The 14,925-nt window shown below is 38.7% G+C and overlaps 1 protein-coding gene across 2 annotated transcripts in view; it reads left to right on the top strand.

Annotated features, from left to right (window-relative positions):
* Nucleotides 1-5,036: 5,036 nt before the first annotated feature.
* MLF1 (myeloid leukemia factor 1) overlaps nt 5,037-14,925 on the top strand; it is a 31,379-nt gene continuing 21,490 nt past the window's right edge. The window contains exon 1 of one of the 2 annotated variants that reach the window (XM_019799227.2): nt 5,037-5,224. In XM_019799227.2, coding sequence (XP_019654786.1) covers nt 5,178-5,224 — 47 coding nt within the window. In that variant the 5' untranslated portion in view covers nt 5,037-5,177. The remainder of the gene's footprint in view (nt 5,225-14,925) is intronic. The other variant, XM_011224420.3, reaches the window with a different exon arrangement.

Genomic DNA, 14,925 nt, shown 5'->3' with positions numbered 1-14,925 from the left:
TAGGTTTATTTGTACGTAAAAATTTACTGAGCTGTACACTTTGGATTAGAAAGTAAATTAAAAAGTAAATTTTAAAAAAGAAGCAGGCTTTGGATGTGTTTATCAACTACACATGGGTCTTTTATGGCTCTGTAGAAAGTTTGAGTTTTGTCACTAAAAAAAAATTAATATAACATATTTGTATTTTACATTGTCATTAAAATTCTTTGCCTTTAGAGTAATGGTCTTTGTTTTATTCATTAAGTAACACTTTCGGGCGCCTGGGTGGCTCAGTCAGTTAAGTGTCTGCCTTCGGCTCAGGTCATGATCCCAGGGTCCTGGGATCGAGTCCCATGATGGGCTCCTGGCTCCCTGCTCCTCCCTCTCCCTCTGCCCTTTCCTTCCCACTAGTGCTCACTCTCGTGCATGTGCTCTCTGTCTCTCTTGCTCCCTCTCTCTCAAATAAATTTTTTAAAAAGTAACATTTTGTTGTTTTTCAGGAAAATTTAAAAATCTCTTCATGTACTTAAACCAACAACCCATGTCAAGTTTGAACAATCCTGGAAGCCTCATGTTTCCATAACTCTATACCATTGAGTCCTGTTTTGTATGAGAGTTGGCTATGGGTGCAGTGAGAAGAAAATGGCCTTGAGATGGTTAGACTGGATCAGAACCCCTATTCTACCAGTGGCCAGCTAGAGGACCTTGGCAAATCACTCTCGCTCCCGGAATCTCTGTGTTCTTATCTGCAAAATGAAGGCGATTCCTCCTTCATAGGGTTGAGAGACTCCTTTGACAAAAAGAGCTACACACTTTTTAAATGCAAACTATTGCCAAATGAAAGACAGCATTTATCTAAGTCTTTATTTTAAAAAGCGCACGACACATGCTCCAAAGTCTCCAAGCCCCAAAGATTTACATCTAAGAAGTGTAGGAAAAGCCAAAACTTTTGCACATTTTTATTAACACTGGTATAATCTTTGGTTCAGCCCTGACCCTACAGTGAGTCTTCACTTCCTCCCCAGCCTTTTCTAATATGTCCATCCTCTCTGGCCTTCCATCACTACAACAGAACATTCCTTTGCTTTTCTCTCCGGAACTCCCCGTCAGCCACCTGAATGTTGGTCCCGCTCCAGGGCCTGGAGCCTCCACTTCCGCCCCCAAGAGGCTGCCGAAAGCATCTTTCCATAAAGGCTGATCATCGTTACCAAAATCCCAGAAGGTGACATAGTCCCTACATTTTTCCAAATAAAATAACTCAATTACAGTTTGTGAAAAATAAACAGCCAGCCATGAATATACATGTCCACAGAGATGGAAAACAAACACGACTGAGAAAGTCTGCAGCTTGTTTGCATTTCAGTGTGAAGAAAACTCCAGGCCCCAGCCTCAGTAGCAGGCACCAAAAAGAAGTTAATATTGGAAAATTCCCTCTGTAACTCAAACTTGCTTTGAATTTCTGTGTCACTGGAGGAAAATACTCCCTTTGAGAGTATTTCTCAAAAGGAGAGGGCGCTATGGGCATTTAGGGCAGGACAATTCTTCCCTGCAAGCTTCTGCACTGCTGCCCAGATAAACACCAGGAAGAAAATGAATCCTATCTTTAAGGCTTGTTTACTTCTTCTTGGGCACTTGAGATAATTTCTCTGAAAACAATTTGAAAAGTCCCAATGTAACAACGGTAACTGCAGAATTAGCTGCTGAAAGAGCTGCCCTCTAGCATGGAAGCTCCAAGAGGCCAGGAAGCTTTGTATCCTCAATGCCTAGAGTGGTGCCTGGTATATAATTGGTCCTTAATAAACAGATGATGTATTAATAGATGGAAGAAAAGAGGAATCATTGACATTTGGAACTCTTGGTATTCAACTCTGTTAAAGAGTTGTAAGTTTGGCATGGGTCTTACACTTTTCTCTGTGTTTTCTCAACTCAATCAGTGATCTTGCAAATGAGACACAAGTTGTAGTATACTTAAAGATTATATATGTACATAGAGGCACTCAGCAAATGGTTAATTTTTTTTATAGGGAGACAAAGTAGGGTGGTGGCAGGAATAGAAGCTTTGGGGTAGGATTAATCTGGACTCGAACTGACTGGACATGTACCAAATTTCTCTGGGCCTCGGCTTTTTCACATGTAATAGTGGGATAAACATCTTAGCATACAGGATTGCTATAAGGATTAAATGAGTAAATGTATGTAAAGCACTTAATGCAATGCCAGGAACTGAGGAAGTATAAATAGGAGCTATTATCCCAATATATAATTTTCACTTTACTTAGCTCAGCTCATTCCTCTGAAGGTAATTTCAGGACATAGGAATAGACTGTATATTATATACACCAGGCACATGCTACCTCAGGACCTTTGCGTTGACCTGGAATGTTTTTCTGACAGAAGTCCATTTTCTTCCGGCGAATCTCCTCAGATTTACCTTCTCAAAGTGGCCTACACAGGATTCCCCATTCATAATTCACAAGTCCATCCCCCTTACCCTGCTCAGTCTTTCCCTCCAACACCTATCACCTTTTAACATACTGCTTTCTGTGCCATTTCTTTCTATTCCGTGCTCACAAGAATATAAATTCCAGGACAGGGATTTTTGTCTGCTTTGTTCACCAACACCTTAATGTCTAGTTCAGTGCCTGACACAAGGTAGGCACTCAATAAATATTTGTAAAATTGAATTGTTGATTTGAATATATTCCTACTAAATTTTATGCTTTTTAGTTGGGACCCATTATTTAGTTTGTCAGCATGATTCTGAGAAATAATTACCTGCTTTCACCCTGAATCCCTCAGCGTGGCTCATCACCCACATTCCATGCAACCAGCCACACCAGGGAAAACTCCAGGCCACCAACCCTTTTCGGTAACTAGCTGTGTGAATCTTGGCAATTTACTTAGCCTCTCTGTGTTTTGGTTGCATCACTTAAAAATGAAGATGAAAACCATCTCTCCTCCACAAAATCTTAGGAGGATTCAAAGAGCCAATGCACATGAAGAGCTTTCGACGGTGCCTGACACACAATCAATAAATATTAGCTATTGTGAGTCTATGGACAGCCGAACCCAGGACCCTCTGCCCTTTAATTCTCCTCTGCGTCCCTGTTGCTCCTGCTGGGGTAGTCATCCTCTCCTACTTCCTTCAGATCTGAAACTAGGCTGTCTCTTCAGCTTCCACTCGCCTCTTTCATTAGCCCCCCCCTTTTTTTAAAGCATTTGCTATTAGGCCCAAATTGCTTTTGGGATCTCCAGGTAACTCTGCGAATAACCTGTGCCTGGACTAAAGCTTTCATGTTTTAGCACTGTGGGTCTAAGTCAAATCCCCATGGGAACAAGGGGGAAATTGTTCTTACAAGTTGCTTTACTTGACGTTGATCTAAAACGATTTTAATACTATCCTTTATCACCAGTAATCTACCCCATTTCATTTAAGGGTGTTTTGTTTTGTGTTTTGTTTTGTTTTGGGGGGGTAGGAACAGAGGGAGAGGGAGAGGGAGAATCTTAAGCAAGCTCTACACCCAGCGCAGAGCCAGAGGTGGGGCTCAGTCTCAGGATTCTGAGATCGTGACCTGAGCCGAAACTAAGAGTCGGACACTTAACCAACTGTGCCACCCAGGCACTCTTGTTTTTAGTTTTTAAACAATGTGGCCTTCCTTAAAATCTTGGGTTGTACTATTTTAAAGAGAAAATAATATCAAGTCTCCTAAAACAAATTTTTTTGCCTTGAAACTAATTTAGAAATCCCTAATATGTATATGCTCTCTGAACTTCATTCTGACGACAGAGGAGAAGAAAATAGCCTATTCCCTGGAAAGGCTATGCTATCTTAACCTGGACAGTGTAAAATCTGCCCTACCTCACATCACCAGTCTCAGGAAAAGGAGGCTGCCAGCGAACTTGGCTAAAGGTGGGGAGGTAAGAGGTCCAAAGAATTAAATTTCCAACTCCCAAAATAACCTCTGAGTACTCCTGTCACCTCAAATCAGGTCCTACATGCTTCTTCATGTTGGAAGAGTGCCACCTCTCTGGCCCGATGCCAGGAGGCCCTGTGGAGCCTGGGATGGCCTTCTGTCTCCAGAGGACAGCCCCCTAGAGAGGCTGGGGAGCCTACTGTGTTAAAGGTAGACATACAAACATACATGTCCAAATCCCACCTGTACTAATTCCTTAAATTAGCTCACTTTTTCACTTACATTGTAAAGACTAGTTATTAATGATTAACACTGCTTTAAATTTAAAACCATTTTCACTTGCCATAAACAGAAGACTCACACTTAAATATAATTAAAACAAAGCTATATAGTAATGGAATTTTAGTTGGACATGGTGCAGGGCTTGTGACTGGGTCCTACTCTGTTAGGTCAAGGAATGCTGGAGAAGTGTGAAAGACGTGCTGGCATCAAAGTGAGACTTGTTCCTTGAAATGGAGACTGGAAGGAGGACCAAAAAGAGAGCAACTTGCTCATTTTGTTTTTAAATACCATGTCTACGTAAAACTTAAGCACTCCCACTTCGGGAAATATTGCTTTGAATTTTAGGCTCACATAAGGCAAAGAAGTTTGTGAAATTTTATAAGCTTCATTTCCTTCAAGCAGGCCCTGAGTACATTGTTTATTAACTGTACTCAAAAACTTGTTGCACATTTATTCTCAGTATTTGTGCACAGCTCTTGACCAACTACCACAGAGTGTTTTGGATATAAGACTTTGATCCCGTGGATCACAAAATGCGGCAAGTGAATGGATCTTTGGAAGCCATCTAGCCCAAATCTTGACCTGTTTCCATTTTCCCGAAAAGAGAGTTGGGGTTCGAAGCCGAGGGCGGTTTGCCCAAGGTCACGCAGAGGGTGGTCTAATTTTTGTGTTCCTGCAGGCCAGGGAACAAGCTATCTCGTCCCTCAGAAAGCTTCATGAAGGGTTGCCTGGCTGGCGGGAAGCCAAACCTCTCGCCTCCACTGTGTTGATCGCAGTTGCTATGGCAGCGGCGCACTATTCCCCGCCTCGTCTTGGTGACGTCAGGAAACCAGCGTCCAATGGGAAATCATCTCGGCGTCACGCACAGCCCCGGCGGGCACCGCCTTCTCAGCCGGCTGAGTGGCGTTGACGCGTGAGGAAGGCTGGCTCGGGTCGCGGCCGCGGCGAGTTACATCGTTTTCCAGTCTGTCCGCGTCCGCCGCCGCCCGTGACAGAGCCAGGATGTTCGGGATGCTGAGCAGCAGCTTTGAGGATGATCCCTTCTTCTCGTGAGTGTCGGGAGACGCGAGCCCCCGGTCGCGCGGGAGTTAGGGATCTTGAAGGGAGCTATTTTAAGGGAAAAGTGCGAGTTAAAACTGTGAGGAAGGCGAGAGAGAATTTGAGTAACTTCACGAGGCGGCTTGGAGAAGAGGACTCGAGGGAGTGAGAGGGAAGGGAGAAGAGAATTTAAGGATGTGGGAGGGAGGGGAGAGAAGGATGGGGGGGTTGAGGAGGGAGAGGAAGATTTGGCGGTGTGGGAAGGAGAGGAGAAGGATTGGGGGGCGGTGGGGAGGGAGAAGTATCGGGGATGTGGGAGGGAGGGGGGAGAAGGATTTGGAAGCGTGAGGTGGGGAGAGGTGCGAGCCGGCCCCCTGCACACAAACCCAAGTGCCCGCTGCTCTCCACTTGGCCGGACTTCGGGTGCCTGGGTGGGTTCCCGCGTTCGGAGGCCCGCCTTCGCAGCCGCCGAGCTTTGCAGGTGATGGTAACTGCCCTCTAGGTGGAACTTCTGGTGAGAATTATGCTTAGAGGACCCTATCCACACGTGTTTCAATTCCAAGTGAGAGGCAGGGAATGTCTTACAAGATGACAACTGTTTGAAAAGGAAAACATTTTAAAACAGCATTTTCATAAATGCGCATTTCTGAGAGCACAGCAAAGTTGGAGAGTTGTGCTGTGTCTCACGTCGAAGTGGTTGGAGGTTGCCAAGCGCGCTGTTTGTTTTCTTTGCTTGCTTTGTTACAAAGCTAGTCTTGCTTGTAAAGGGACTTCTCTGTCAAAAGTACAAATGGTGCAGGGAAGCAGAGAGTGGGTGCGCTTAACACCTCAGGTAAACAAATGTCAAACCTGTGGACAGTTCCAAGTGAATTAACGTGATGCCTTAGGAAGAAGGCATCCAGAACTTAATTAGTTGCTTCATTATAATCTAGTTTTCTTGGTGGGGGGGAGGTTGTTGGTTTTGGGTTTTTTTTTAGTTCTTGCTTTGGCGATTATATAAAAATGATAACACAATCTAGTTGGATTCCTAAGACGGGATGTCTTGTGTTACTTTTTTGCCCAAGTGTTTTGCCAGTTTGAATCTTGACTTGGTGTCTTAATTAATTTTGATCGATTAAAATCTCTAACTGTGCAACTCGGGGACTTTTTTTTTTTTTTTTAAGTTTAAAATGTCAGGGGCGCCTGGGTGGCACAGCGGTTAAGCGTCTGCCTTCGGCTCAGGGCGTGATCCCAGCGTTATGGAATCGAGCCCCACATCAGGCTCCTCTGCTATGAGCCTGCTTCTTCCTCTCCTACTCCCCCTGCTTGTGTACCCTCTCTCACTGGCTGTCTCTATCTCTGTCGAATAAATAAATAAAATCTTAAAAAAAAAATGTCAACAGTTTACTACATAGTATTGTTGTTTTTAAAGGAAAATTTGTTGGCTTACATGTGTTAGTACTATTTTTAAACCAAATAACATAAAAGTAACAATTGAAAGAATAATGGTAAAAAAGATGAAATGACTAATATAGAAAAATAAAATATAGAAAAATAAAAATTTACAACCTTATTCTAAAGGTTGTAAATTACAATTAAGAGGTGTGTAGATTCAGGCAGGTTTATTATGCTGTTTTAGTTGACTTGTTTAGGAGCTTTGGGACATTTACAATTAATGCCATTTTAACAAATTTTAAATTTTGTGCTGTATTATGATTTGCTCTTTTAAAAGTCTCTGAGAGTAGGGACTAAATATATCCATAGATTAGTTGAGCTGTTGAAATGATTCTTATGTAATTGTGACATCACTACAATGGGTAATAGTTAAGGAGATTATGATAGACAACTTTTGAGTTGCATTATGCCCTCAATTATATCAAAAACAGCAATGGCCTTAACTAAACTGTGAGTGTATAATTAGTACCTTTTTTAAAACGTCTAGCAAAAGTGTAATTTAAACTCTTGGGTAACTGTCTGAGCAAAGGCAATGAACCCAAGAGTCAGGGTCAGAAATAGTAACAGACCACAAATAGTAGGCATACATCAAAGAACACTCTTCTCTGTGCTAAGGATGGAAAGGACCGTCGGTTACATGTCAGTGGGTCTTTCAGTCGTCACTCTCCATAGCCTTCTTCAAATGCAGACAGCCATATCATAAAAAGTTAGGATAAAATTTTTGTAATTAACTTTATAAAACAGATTAATGCTTATAATTTCATTGTCCACAATTAACTGTATAGAGAGTAAACACAATGGGGGGGGGAGTAAGAAAGAAAGAGAATGTGTGTTTGTTTATTTCAAGTAATTTGTCATTTGACCCACCCCTTTTACTCTAACCCAAACAAAATGAGTATGCATTACTTAATATAAGTCCAACATAAAATATTCTTAAAGGTTACAGACTCCTTATCAAATCATTCATTGACCTTAACACAGAAGGGTTCCTTGCCCACCATCTTTTGTATGAATATTAGCCCTATTGCTAACATAATGTGTCATTGGTTTCCTTTACTGGTAAATTAATATCTGACATGTAAAAAGTATTCAGTAAATGTTGTTTAATGATAATCTCGTGTCCTTTACATTTTGTATTGTAGTTAATCTGGTGTTTAGTTGGTTGCTGAAAGTATTTGCATTCAACACATGCTGTTGTTGATGTTGATACTTTCTTATTTGACCACTACCATTGTCTAACCATTAGTTCAGTATCAAGGATGTTAACAAGCACAATCTACTAATTTACTAATTATTCAAAAGCGGGCAGACAGATACTTTTTGGACATAAAAGTAGAATTATTAAATAATTTGAAACTGGTAAAATACTGTAATCTAACTGTCAGATGTTTAAAAGATTTGAATTAAAAAACGATTAAAATCTATAGTCTTGAATTCAAATATGTTCATTTTCAATGTTTACCCTAAAAGTTGCAACTTAAATGTTTCATCAGAAAATTAAAAGGAAACTTTAAAGGTGATATGCTGAAGTTTTTTTCAACATATCACTTTTAAACACTTAGTGTTTTATGATATATTTGGAAAATTTCTTTTGTACCTGATGTTGCAGAGCTGAAATTCAGTGGAAGTTGCCAAGTGTACCCTCATATATAACTTCTTAAGTAAATAATACTTGTAATTTCGTTCAAAACACAAAAGCCAAAAAGCTGGCACTTCTGGCATGCAGTTTTTTCTCAAGGATACTACTTTCCCTTCCCATTTATATTTGCTTAAGAAATAGAAACACATATGTATGGATAGGAAAATTAATTTGAGGCTCAAATGATTTTGGCATCTATCCTATATTCTAAAAACATTGATTATTTAGTATAAAAATTTACCTATATCTGGTACAGTCTAAAAATTTCTACTTTGTGCAGAAGCATGAACTTTGAATCTTCTGAGCTACAGAAATGAAAGTCTGATCATGCAGGTTTACAAAGAATAGCTATGTTACCATGTATCAGCTATTAGATATTAAAGGCTCAGAAGCAAGTTGACAGATCTATCAGCCTCATTTTTAATTATAAATTGTTATCATTTCCTTAAGGGCACCCTATGTATAACGACCAGTCTTTGGTCAAAGAACCCCTACATATATTCACGGGATGTTACTTTTTCCATCTCTTTGCTCTTAGCAGGAGCTAAAACTTACATATCTATAATCTTTTTAAGTTAAAAAAAATTATTTTGCCCTTTAGAGGTAGGCTTTCACTTACTCACTGACTGAGTTGACAGTGAATGTATTCCATGTACAAGACAGGCCTTCACTGATATTTTCTTGATTGAGAATATTGTCATAAAACAGGAAATAGGGGCACCTGTGGCGCAGTCGTTGGGCGTCTGGCTTCGGCTCAGGGCATGATCTTGGCGTTCTGGGATCAAGCCCCACATCAGGCTCCTCCGCTATGAGCCTGCTTCTTCCTCTCCCACTCCCCCTGCTTGTGTTCCCTCTCTCGCTGGCTGTCTCTATCTCTGTCAAATAAATAAATAAAAATCTTTAAAAACTAAAAAAAAATAATAAAAATAAATAAAACGGGAAATAAAATCACCTTTCTAAATAAGCTTTTGTGAACAATGAATGTTTGGGTTACTCACGTACTTGTTTTCAGACTTAAAGTCTGAGGTAGGGTCTTCATCAAGATGACATAGTTTGGTGCTAATTAGTATTCTGCCACAATTTTAATCATTTAATAAAGGCAGCTTGAGAGTACTCAGCTAAAATTTAAGGTTTTGATTTTCAGGATCCCATTTTATGTTAAGACACCTAACAGCCTCTGTGATTTTTAGCACTTAAAAATTTGTTCTCAGAAATATTCTAATACAGATATTTCTTATAAATGAACTTTGCAGATTTCAAGATCATATTTGATAGAATGAGGCATTATGAGCCTTGAACTGAAAGAATTTCTAAGGTAGACTTCGGGGGCTTTCTGTGGTTCATTAGATATAAACCATTGAATTAGGAGCCAAGGAGCACAACCTGAGTATGAGGTAGTTGCTGGATCAAGGAATGCCATTTGGTAGCATCTAATCCTATCAGAGTGCTTGGGTCTATCACTGAACGTTGTAAATATCCACACAAAAGTAGGAAAGTACTTATAGGATGAGAGGGGGCCATAGCCATTCCTACACCCCTTTTAGTATAAAAGCCTTCTACCACACCACCATTTTAAACTGTGCTTCTCAACAGTGGGGAAATAAAGAATTGCCTATGGAAATGTAATTTGTTCTTCAAATACTTCTTAGGTTTCTATTATATGCCTAATGCTGTGAACTCTATTATAAATTTGTGAAGCCATGGCCTATTCCCTCAAGATTCTCTTATGAATGTAATATGCATTATTTCTAGTGTCAAAACTTGGATCACCTAATGTTTTTTCTTTATGGATCTTTACACCTCATTGCAACTAGGGAACATTTCTTTATGATCAAGAGAGCTATAACAATGTGATGATAAGCTTTTTGCCACCACTATGTATAGTGGAAGGAAGGAATTTCTCTTGATAACCGGAACTGCCATGTCATTTATCTGAGACCCTTATGTATAAAGAATAATGTATTGCTTTTTGCTATAGTATTGTACTAGTCAAATAAAATTGTAACTGGTCAGTATATATTTGAGAGGGTCTTAAAAACAGGACCTAATTTGGAAGTAAAACTTACTATCCCTTAAAAAGAAACCTTTTATTTTGAAATTATTCCCAATCTAAGAGTTCTTTTTTTTTTTTTTTGGTGGGGGGGCAAACTTTATTTTTCATAACTTGTGATAGGTTAATAATATGGAGTAGAAAAGGTACATTTGGTGCAAAATATCGTTCCGTTTGGTTGTGGTTTGTGCAGCAATCCTAAAAGAGGTAGTATGGCTATCATAATGGTATAAGTAAATTTTTTCTGATTTAAATGAAAGTGCATCCTCATGGAAAATCTGAAAACTATAGGAAGTTTGGTAAAGGAAATCACGCAACCAAGATTTTATCATTTTGGTATATTTTGTTTCCATTTTCCATATATGAAAAATATTTTCCAAAATTAGAACAAAGCTTTATGATCATAAATATACTGTTTTTCCTCTACTATACCACAATCATTTTCCTAGTCTTCAGATATTCTCTAGAATATGAATTTAGCATCTGCAAAGTATTGCATCTTGTGGATGTACGAAGATTATTTTTCTCTAAATCTTTAACCACGTTTCAAATTATTACTTTAGACTAGTTTATGTATATGAAATGACCAGTTTATAATGTATGAAGTTTTTAAAGCCTTGCCATATATCCAATTTATTTTCCTAGAATGAAACATTAATTTTCAAGAGAATAATATGAATAGGTAGAAAAATATAAAAACGATTGACTTCTCACCTGAGAAAAGAAACTCTGCATTTGGTTAATTTTAAAAATAATAAAATAGTTCCTTGCTATTGCAGGAGATTTTTGGTTTTGATAAAAAAGAATTCAAGCTTGAACAAGAGAAATTTTAAAGTCTTATCTCTGGACAGCTGCTGTTCTGGGTAGACAAGAATTGAACTCACTTCAGGGCCCAGCCAGATTTCTTCCTGAATGGTTTAGACAGGTGCAAAAGCCAGACTGTGAGCACAATTTTGTCTTAATGCTTTTTCCAACAAGCAGCCTTTTGTTCATGTCACTCAAAATATAAAGACGTTTTTAACAGTTGTTCTACATATAAATATACCTACTTCTATTTAAATAAAGAGAAACCTGGGCAACATATTAAATGAGCCACATTTAGTTGTTGAATTTGTAGCCCAATTACAATGTAATCAGAAAAATAAATCTCACTAAATTACATGTTTCTACAGGAAAATAATAGCTGCTTAATACTCACTTGTTCACAGAACAAAATCTAGTATTCTCTGAAGTATTTTTCTTCTTTGCAGTTGAATCTCATCCACATATCTAAAGGGAAAGTTGACTGGTTTTCCTAAGTGACTGCATATTAATAAGAATGAACATTTTAATCTCTACACTGGTACCCATATTCTAAGCTATAAATGTCCAGTGAGTATGGAGCTCTAAGCAAAAGGACTGTCTTTGGAATCATCCATTTTAAAACATCAGATGGTATGAAATCCTTTAACTCCACATAGTTCTATTTCTTTTTCTTTAAAATTTTTTAATGAAACGTTGCAAACATATACTATAAAAGTATAACAATTGTGTATCTGTCACCCAGAATTTCAAAATTCATACTTGCTTTATCTATCTCTATTTCTGCTGATATCTCAAATGTGTTTTAAAACAAATCCAGATTTCTTGTCATGAAACCCCTGTGTATTTCCAAATACATTTCTGAAAAATATGGTTATCTTACATAACCACAGTACCATATCACATGTAATAAAACTTAAAATAATTCCAATTGCTTGGTATCATTTGGCATTAAGCATCATCTAGATATGAAGTAGTTTGGAATAATCTAGTTTTTGAGGTAAGAATTAAACAATTGTTCCTTAGACAACTCTTTATGGGTCTTAGAACTACTTGAAATTCTGTTCCTTTCAGTAAAACGTGGGAGATCCAGACACCAAATTCTGATTCCTTAATTATAAACTAACTTGATCTTCAGACCTTGATTTCAGAAGCATGAAACAACTCCCTTTCTGCTCTCCAGTATGTTCAAACCTGAGTTGCTCACTGTGTGCCATTGATCCATTTAATTTTTAAATGTTACAACTTCCTGTGGCGCCTGGGTGGCACAGCGGTTAAGCGTCTGCCTTCGGCTCAGGGCCTGATCCCGGTGTTAATGGGATCGAGCCCCACGTCAGGCTCCTCTGCTATGAGCCTGCTTCTTCCTCTCCCACTCCCCCTGCTTGTGTTCCCTCTCTCACTGGCTGTCTCTATCTCTGTCAAATAAATAAATAAAATCTTTAAAAAAAAAATGTTGCAACTTCCTTATAACGCTAGTTACCTACGATCCTGTTAGAGTAGTGATTCTGAAACCTTTAACAGGTGGAAAATTTAGGAATAGTAGTCTGTTAAATTTTCTGTGCCTGTCACTCTTATCAATAAGACAAAAATCCCAAACTAAAAATCCCACAAGAATTCATGGAAAAATGACCTTGTTTATGATATTTTTCTGCATCGTATGTATAATATCTTTTTTTTTCTTAATACGTTAAAGTCTGTCTTTAGTTGGAAATAATAAGATATATATAATAGCTAAGTAAAGCTAATGTCTGGTGTCTTCATTTTATATTTCCTGAGTGAATTTAGTACAATTATGTTTTTCCAGTTAATACCCAACATTTATCTAAAGCGACTCTTCATTCTGAGAGATTCAGTTAATAATTTGATTAATTAATTTTCCTGTAGAAATTTTTGTATTCAGTTGCAATAAGAGTATCTTCAACCTGCACACACTGGAGAGAGCACTTTCCTTTTATGACTTTGCATAAAATTTGTCAATGAGCAGGGAGAAGGCTGGAAAGTACAGCAGTGTTCCTAAGTGGATTGGTATGTAGAGGACAAGAGAGTTATGGCAGGAGAGCAAATGGAGAAGTAAGAGTACTGACATGTTACAATTTTTTAGAATATGGATTTGTCAAACAAGTGATTTTTAAAGTGGTTATCAATCATCCAGAGCAGCAGTGGTCCTAATGTGGAGGTGGTTGGAAATTATCATGTTGGTCAGGTAAGCGGGTAACCTGCTATTGATATTTAAGTCATTATTATTATTATTATTTTTTATTTATTCGACAGAGGTAGAGACAGCCAGTGAGAGAGGGAACACAAGCAGGGGGAGTGGGAGAGGAAGAAGCAGGCTCGTAGCGGAGGAGCCTGATGTGGGGCTCGATCCCATAACGCCGGGATCATGCCCTGAGCCAAAGGCAGACGCTTAACTGCTGTGCCACCCAGGCACCCCGATATTTAAGTCATTATTAACTATCTTTTTCTATTTAACAGTTTCTGTTAAAACAACTGATATTGGACAAGAATAAACAGGGGCGTTCTGGGATCGAGCCCCACATCAGGCTCCTCTGCTAGGAGCCTGCTTGTTCCTTTCCCACTCCCCCTGCTTGTGTTCCCTCTCTCACTGGCTGTCTCTATCTCTGTCGAATAAATAAATAAAATCTTTAAAAAAAAAAAAAAGAATAAACAAATCTGTAGAATAAAGCAGTCTAGAGGGGTGCCTGGGTGGCACAGCAGTTAAGCGTCTGCCTTTGGCTCAGGGCATGATCCTGGCGTTATGGGATCGAGCCCCACATCAGGCTCCTCCCCTATGAGCCTGCTTCTTCCTCTCTCACTCCCCCTGCTTGTGTTCCCTCTCTCACTGGCTGTCTGTATCTCTGTCGAATAAATAAATAAAATCTTTAAAAAAAAAAAAAGTAGTCTAGAAACACTCTCATATACAGCCTCCCTGTTAGATTTATTTAGAGAATACTCATCTTTTTATTTTTAATACTTTGTAATATCATCAAGTGTACCTGGGCAATGGCACTGCTTTCTGAGAAGATTAAATTGTGATTGATGGAACTATTGACACCTTGTTCTTTATTTTTAGTAAAACTTTACTGCTGAGACACCGTGTTTCTGAACTGCAAAGCAGTGTTAGTTAATCACCATAGTTAAAAAAAATCAAATCCTTTAAGTTAAAAACACTCACCTTTGCACCATATTTGGTAGACTCAATCATTCAAAACAATATAACATTTCTACACTCAATTTTCAGGAATTATGTCCCAAGTTTAATCAAGGCAATAAGGCCTCAGAACTACACAATGTGTTTGGAGTGCAGTTTCTGCCTTAGCATATTTTTAAAACTAATACCTAATTGATAACAGTTGGGAACTATTACATCATTAAAACATAAAATTTAGTAGCATCTCACCACAAACTTTGACAAGCTAATATACTTTTAGGGTTTTCACAGAATAAGATAAATTGGCATACTTTATTTTACAGCATTTTAGTGGGATTTGCTAAGAGATAAGCTTTATTACTATTAAGAAAGAAAAACACATTTATACAGCCTGGAATGAACATTTGCATATGATTTGGAATTGCAGAACTCTTTTCCCATATCAATTTTCCATATTTACATGTGCACTAGACGACTTGAAAAAAAAAATTTTTTTTTAAGATTTTATTTATTTATGTGACAGAGAGACAGCCAGCGAGAGAGGGAACACAGCAGGGGGAGTGGGAGAGGAAGAAGCAGGCTCTCAGCGGAGGAGCCCGATGTGGGACTCGATTCCAGAACTCCGGGATCACGCCTT

This window comes from Ailuropoda melanoleuca, chromosome 1 (assembly GCF_002007445.2).
Source record: "Ailuropoda melanoleuca isolate Jingjing chromosome 1, ASM200744v2, whole genome shotgun sequence".
NCBI classification, from domain to species: Eukaryota; Metazoa; Chordata; class Mammalia; order Carnivora; family Ursidae; genus Ailuropoda; species Ailuropoda melanoleuca.
Note: the sequence above shows the minus strand (reverse complement) of the source record. Positions and strands in the feature narration are given on the sequence as shown.